At 38.7% G+C, this 8,001-nt stretch overlaps 1 protein-coding gene across 1 annotated transcript; it reads right to left on the bottom strand.

Moving 5' to 3' along the window:
* Nucleotides 1–6,421: 6,421 nt before the first annotated feature.
* Nucleotides 6,422–6,955, bottom strand: LOC141618947 (putative mitochondrial protein AtMg00860). Its single transcript, XM_074435999.1, has one exon. The coding sequence runs from the start codon at nucleotides 6,953–6,955 to the stop codon at nucleotides 6,422–6,424; it is 534 nt and encodes a 177-aa protein (XP_074292100.1).
* Between the last annotated feature and the right edge of the window lie 1,046 nt (nucleotides 6,956–8,001).

Raw genomic sequence — 8,001 nt, 5'->3', positions numbered from 1 at the left:
GCTTAATATAAATACATTGCATTATCTCAACTAACATTTCCATTATCTCAATATATACATCTCCAAACCCTAACTGCTAAAACAAACTCCAAATAAATAACTCTACTTAATCTTTCAAAACAAACTCCAAACTCCAACAAAATGAATGATTTCATCCTTAAGACTCTTACTATGATCGAGAACAACAACAGCTTCATCCGCCGGTTCCTCCATATTGAGGAAAGTTTCAGAGCTACCTTGATGCTCGATCCGCACCGAAGCACGCCAAAGAAGATGGCTTGACGGAAAGAAAGCGATTGCGGCTATATGACGATATAGCAACTGCTGAACGGAACCTCCAAATAGCCAAGGAGGAGAGGACGGATACGATAGAGCAGAATAAGATCCTCTATGAAAATATAAGAATTGCATTTTTATATATATAATTTTTTTTTTAAATTATGTATTTATAAATATATATATATATATATATATATATATATATATATATATTAATTATGTTTATCTTGCTTCTTCATATTGCTTCTTCATTGTTTTACTAACAAATTATGCGAACAATACTTAAACAAATAACATAATGGTCGATAAAAACACATACATGCAAAAGAAATAAATAGAAAAAGAAAATAATGACGATGAAACTAACAGTGACGGCGAGATTTACCTGATAAATACAGAACGTAAGAGACGATGAAATCAACAGTGACGGCGAGAAGAAAAAACGACGATGAGTAAGAGAGAAAGAGAAAGTGTGTGTTTTGTGTTTGTTTGTCTGCTGTATTTGTGTTTGTGTTTGTGTTTGTGTATTAAGGGTTGTGTTTTGTGGCTGCAGCAGACTTGTGTTTGTGTGGTTTATAGTATGGAAGGTATTGACAACGGTTATTAAACAGCAACCGTTGTGAAATATGTTTTAACAACGGTTGTAAAAAACACCCGTTGTGATTACTTTTCACTAACTTTGAGCCAATTTTGCGCCAAATTATTAACAACGGTTGTTCATGTGTGACCCGTTGTTAAAACTAATAACAAAGGTTTTTATAACCATACCTGTTGTAATTAATTTTAGTAAAATTCGCGCCATACATTCTACAACGTCTATTGTGATTTTCGTGAATAATCGTTGTTAAAGGGGCGTTGTAGTTGCCTGGATTTGTAGTAGTGATTATTAGAAATGCCTTTAATTAATTATTTAAATTACATAAATTATTCTAATAAATTATTATGAAATTACGGGTACTACACGTGTTTTGTACAACCCTGGTATATATTTAACAACCGTCGTTGCAATAACGGTTCCGTGTTTCTATTTAATAACGGTAATTGCATTATCTGACCGTTATTAAAAGACTTATTTGGCGTAGTGCGCGCATCGGTTTCTAGGCGGCGGCACTTCTCCCACGGAACTCCGACGCGAGGGCCGAGGCACGTCATGGGCCGTTACCGATTTGAAAGGCATTGAAACCGGTTAAAGGTTTGACAAGCCTGCATTTGTGGAGTCGCCACCAATTTTTATGGAAAATTAGAACCGTTCGAAAACTTCGCGTCATGTCACGACACAAAGTAGTGACATGAACACTGAGAAATTCATTCCCCTTAGCATTCTATGTCTAGAATGACTCTCGTGATGCCAATGAACACGGATGTTCACAGAGATCTTGAGTAAAGGGTGAGGGTAAGTATTAGGAAGCTCGTTTATTTGAACACCTAATCCCGCCCGCCTCGATAGCAACCTCTATTAATGATCAGGGAAGTTATTTATACTTGATATGTCGTCAATTATATGAATACAATGCAACATCCAACAGAATAATCCTAGCATGTGAATATTAACTAAGTCGGTTTGAAAAACAATTTAGCAATCAATTGAATCGAAGTAGTAGGTTAGATTCATTACATGTGAATTGTCAAGTTGCAGCGTAAACAGCCGGGTTCCTCACGAATTTGTAAGGAGCCTAGGTTGCGCACAAAATGGTAGGGTATGCAAGAATTTCTCCCTTTTTCAAATCCTTTAAAAACAGCAAAATTAAGAGGTAAAACAAGGTTCAAAAACAGCACGAAAGCAACGATACAAAAGACCGTTGCAAACTAGATAAATAACAACAACTTAAAACGAGAAAACAAAACCAAAAACGACCCAAGAACAGGCTGTTTCTCGTGAGGTTTGTCTCGGTTTTTAGGCTACCATTTCTTTAGTACTCTTATTTCCTTGTTTTGTTGAACATAAAAAGAAAGATATGATTGTGAAATTGTTCCCAAAGCAAGCGCATGGTAAAAATCTCACAATCTACTTGATTTAAAGAGTAAAACTACATCCTAGCACAAGTTAAACTCTCTAATTCGAGCTAAAAGATATGGTTAAGGCCTAAAAAGAAGTCCATTGCATTCCTGAGAGCTAAAAGATATGGTTAATTGCAGTGTCAAACCCGAGGTCTGACACAAAGACTCAAGCTTTAGTTGGACTGGTTTTTCTAAAGGCCCTCAGGAATGCAATGGACATCAGATATGGAACAAAAATACTAAATGAGCTGCTAAAATCATGAAACTTGGTGATAAATTAGTTAGCTGATTAAACTAACTCTGAGTGAAATTTCAAGATTTTTGAGACAATCTAAGTATTTGAATTGATTAAATAAGACTGACTGACAGAAGGGATCAGACAGCTTGACACGGGAGGATTGTTTGTGACTGAACAAGGACCAAATGATATAATTATCAACTCAAATGCCACAGAATACTCACAGGGAGGTAAGCTAACAATTTAGATGACTTAAAATTGAGGATTACCACAGAGTATGCACAGGTAACTCACAACTTAAATCAACAACAAAGATCAGACAACCCACAGTCAGTGTACATGATTGAATAAACTTTGCCACAGGTAATTGATCAACAACCACAGCCTAGCACAAGTTGTTACCAAGCCTGACTCTTCACTACAGACTAAGCACAAGTTAAAGATGTTTGAAATTGAGAGAAATCTCAGGTTTAATATTTATCAAAATGCTGCCTCAATGCAGTTGTAGTAGAGGTCCTTATATAGGCCTCTGTCTTGGAAATCTGTTACAATTATAACCTAAAAATCTCATCCAAGGGCCAGGATTAGTTCTTAGGATACAAACAAGGTGATGGAAATATTTTACAATGATGACAAAATAATTTAAAGAAAACTACAACAAAACAACAGAAAACTGCAACTGATAGTGACAGGCTGCTTCCTTGGCTGCTATGTTGATTTGGCTGGAAGTATAAGGACGAATAGGTGCAGCTGATGCCTTAACTTTGGCTCTAGGTGATATCTGAAAAATGGAGGGACAAACAAAAAGGGTCTTAGTATTAGTTCTCCCCTTGTTTAGCCAGAAATGGCAATATGGTTTTTGCTTTATGCCCCTTTCAGCAACTTGTCTTTCAGCTTTGTTTTCTCTTGGATGCAGCGTGAATTAAGCCTAGCTCCCTAGGACTTTTCTGAGCTTAGTTGGTCAAAGTTTCAGCTGGCCAAAGTGGCAGCTGGTGGTCGAGCTTGTACTGATAATTATGGCCTCCTAAAGCAGGCCTGTCAGTGGCTGTTATTAGGGTAGTGATGTTAGGATTGTTGCCCGATTCCTGATCAGTGTTGGCCTGGTTCCTGGCTCCTGCTGCGGCCTTTCCTGGTTGAACAAGGCTTGTCCTCAAGCCTGTAGCCTCCTCATCATCTGATTCATAGTAAGGACTTAGATCTCCCACATTAAAAGTGCCATGTACTCCATAGTCACCTGGTAGATCAACCTTGTAGGCATTTGACCCAATCCTTTCAACAATTTCAAAGGGACCATCATCTCTTGGCATTAGTTTGTTCTTTCTCCTTGCTGTGAACCTTTATTTTCTCAGATGTATCCAGACCAGATCCCCTGGCATGAACTCCTTCTTCTTTTAAGGGACCTTAGACTGCCTCTTGTACCTCTCATTGGCCTTTTCAATTTGCTTCCTAACTGATTCATGTAGTTTTAGCATCTACTCAGCTCTGCCTTAGCATCAAAGTTCATCTCTCCTTTTGGAATATTGGACAGTTCTAAGAGCATAAGTGGATTAATCCCATACACTATCTCAAATGGACTATGACCAGTTGCAGCAGATGGTGCTCTTTTAAATGCAAACTCAGCATGTGACAGTTTTAGATCCTAATCCTTCAAGGACTTGCTGACTATGCACCTCAGTATCCTCCTTAATGTCTTGTTGGTGACCTCAGTTTGGCCATCAGTTTGAGGATGGTGAGAAGTACTGAATAGCAGCTTTGTCTTCAGGAGCCTCCACAAGGTCCTCCAGAAATAGCTCATGAATTTTGTGTCCCTGTCAAACACAATGGTCTTTGGTACCCCATGCAGCTTCACAATTTCCTGTAAGAATAATTCAGCAATACTGGCAGCATCCTTAATCTTCTTGCGTGCTATAAAATGAGCCATCTTACTGAATCTATCAACAACTACCATCAAAGAATCCTTGCCTCTCTGAGTCCTAGGTAATGCAACAATAAAATCCATGCTTACATCTTCCCATGGCTTATCAGGCACTGGTAAGGGAGTGTATGGTCCAGCCTGGAAAGAGCTCTTGGCTTGTTGACACACTGAACATCTTCTGAGAATGACCTGGACATCTCCCATCATCCTGGGCCAATAGAATTGATCCTGCAGTATGTCTAGTGTCTTTTGGACCCTAAAATGACCTCCCAAGCCTACTGAGTGAACTTCCCTTATCAACGGATCCCTGTAAGAACCTCTAAGTACACACAGTTTGTTGCCCTGGAATAAGAACCCTTCCTGCAAGAGATACTTGTGATGTATCACTTTTATATATACTTTTATAACTCCTTTCATGTTGTTTTGATACCGTTCCTGTGCCTATTATATCATTTATATGCCTTTATTAGTGAAATGTTGATACTGCCGTCACTTTATGTTTTAATGCAGAAATGACGCATTACGAGGTGAATCAATTGAAGATGAGCATTGCGGATATGGAATAGTGGAATACACGAGGCATGGCTTGAGAAATGAGGAGACTTGAAGACAAAAAGAGAAGTTAAGAAGAAATCAAGCTGTTGGACTTGATTCCTCTATCGAGTGAACAAGGGCTCGATTGAGTAACCCTCCTCGATCGAGTACGTTGAGGCGCGATCGAGGAACCTCTTTGATAATCTTATTTCCATATTTTCCTAAAACTCGTCTTGTTTGTAATATATATTCTAAACTCGTAGGATTTATTAGGTTACACTTTTATTACTTTTCGACGGCTGGAAAATACTTTAGCTTTCATACTTTGTTCTTTAATCTTTCCTCATTAATTACTAAGGTACTAATCGTTCTTCATTAATTTATTATTCAAGTTTTATGCTTTTAATTCATTGTTGTTTTTTCATGTCTTCAATTATGTTGCTATCTATCTTTATTGTTATTGTTCAATTCACTATGAGTAGCTAAATCATTCATCTAGGATGAAGGAGATCTAGGTTGATTAGAAAATGGATTATTAAATGACTGTTAGTAATATCGTTTAAACTATCGTTTGATTATTGCTCTTATTCTAGTTATATGATTTAAGGCCTGAGTCTATAATTAGTGTAGCGAATTAATGCTTTTACCGACAGGGTTAGAATTAACATAGGCTGTGATAATCAAATAGATTGTGTTTAATATTAGCGATTGCATGTTAGACTTAATCTAAAGGACATAATAGAATTAATCAATCTTGTGACCTTAGATAGTTTGATTGATCTAACAATTGATTAAGATAAACCCCATATAATTGACCTAGTGAACCGGAATCCTAGACTCTTTAATATTATTGTTAATCATCTTTTAATTACTTGTTATTAGTTGATAGAAAACAAACAAACCAAAACCCCCATAAATTGTTACCTTAAGACACTTTAAATATTAGCAAACGGATTATTACCGCCTCCCTATGGATTCGATACCTGTCTTACCACTAGCTATTTTGTTAGTTCTGAGATAGATTTACTTTGATTAGGTGATACTACTTTAGCCTTGTCAACTTGCTCCCTGGGGTCTTCTGTCCCTCAGTTTTGGTTATCCATTCTTCAGAGAAATCAGGGTCCTCCTTGTACATCTCTTTCATGAACTCAAATCCAAGGACCTTGTTTCCCATGACTGATAGTAAGGACTGCCTCCTTGACAATGCATCTGCCACCACATTTTATTTTCCCTCCTTGTATTTGCTGGAAAATGTGAATGATTGCAAGAACTCCACCGACTTAGCATGCCTGTGACTCAACTTGTGTTGACCATTGATATATTTCAGGGCCTCATGGTCTGAGTGCAACACAAATGGTTTAGGCTTCAGATAATGATTCCAATGCATCAGGGCTCTGATGATAGCATAAAACTCCTTATCATAGGTAGAGTATTTTAGTTTAGCTTCATTTAACTTCTCACAGAAATAGGCTACTGGCTTCTGAGCCAACTCCACTGGCATCACACTCCACCTCAAACAGTTGATCAAAATATGGTAGCTTCAGGATAGGGGTTTCACACATTAATTTCTTAATCCTTTTACTGGACTGTTGAGCATGATCAGTCCACTGAAATTCTCCTTTTTTCATGCACTCAGTGATTGGTGCTACAACTGAGCTGGTGTTTTTAATGAACCTTCTGTAAAAGGAAGCCAATCTATGGAATCCCCTAACTTCAATGACTGTCTTAGGGACTGGCCAGGACTGAATTGTTGAGATCTTCTCCTGGTCCACTGATATACCCCTCCCAGATACAATGTAGCCTAGAAAGGTCACCTCTTCAACCATGAAGGTGCACTTTTTTAGCTTGCCATACAGTTTTTGCTCCCTGAGGACTTTAAAGACCACTCTAAGATGGCTGAGATACTCTTCCCTGCTGCTGCTGTAAACCAGTATGTGATCAAAGTATACCACAGCAAACTGACCTAAGCATGGCCTCAGCACTTCAGTCATCAACCTCACAAAAGTGTTGGGTGCATTTGAGAGACCAAATGGAATCACAAGCCACTCATACAACCCATGCTTTATCTTGAAAGCAGTCGTCCACTCATCTCCTTCCCTGATTCTCACCTGATGGTACCCTTGCCTGAGATCAACCTTAGAGAAAATTCTGGCACCACTCAGTTCATCAAGCATATCATCTAGCCTTGTAATTGGGAACCTATACTTGACAATGATGTTGTTGATGGCTCTACTGTCAGTACAAATCCTCCATGTTCCATCTTTCTTAGGGATAAGTAGTGCAGGGACTGCACAAGTACTTGAGATTCCATGACAAAGCCCTTGCTCATGAGTTCCTCAATTTGGTTTTGTAACTCCTTGGTGGCTGCTGGATCACTCATGTAAGCAGGTCTGTTAGGCTGCATAGAACCTGGTATAAGATCAATATGGTGCTCAATTCCCCTCAAGGGTGGAAGTCCACTAGGTACTTCTTTTGGAAACACATCTCTGAACTTATAAATCAAAGGTTCAATTTCTGCACGCAACTCTGAACCCTTCTTTTCAGTCACCTCCTTGGACAGCAGGATCAATACAGGTTGCTCCTATTTCAGTTCCTGGATCATGGCAGCCTCATATAAGAATAGCACACCACTGATCTCCTCTGGCATGTTTAAACTCCCATAGTTTCTTTGATTTGGTGGTAAGGGGGTCAGGGTGACCTTCCTACCTTCATGCTTAAAACTGTAAACATTCTCCTTGCCCTGGTGATTTGTATTTCTGTCAAATTCCCATGGCCTCCCTAATAGCAGGTGGCAAGCATCCATGGGTACAACATCACACAAGACCTCATCCTTTTACACTTTCCCAATAGAGAATGGAACCAGACATTGCTTGTCAACCTTAACCTCTGCTCCCTTGTTTAACCATCTGAGCTTGTAAGGGTTTGGGTGATCCTGAGTCACTAGATTTAGTTTGTTGACCATGGTGATGGAATCTACATTGGTATAGCTCCCTCCATCTTTGATCAAGTTACAAACCCTTCCCTGAACTGTACATCT

This window comes from Silene latifolia, chromosome X (assembly GCF_048544455.1).
Source record: "Silene latifolia isolate original U9 population chromosome X, ASM4854445v1, whole genome shotgun sequence".
NCBI lineage: Eukaryota > Viridiplantae > Streptophyta > Magnoliopsida > Caryophyllales > Caryophyllaceae > Silene > Silene latifolia.
Note: the sequence above shows the minus strand (reverse complement) of the source record. Positions and strands in the feature narration are given on the sequence as shown.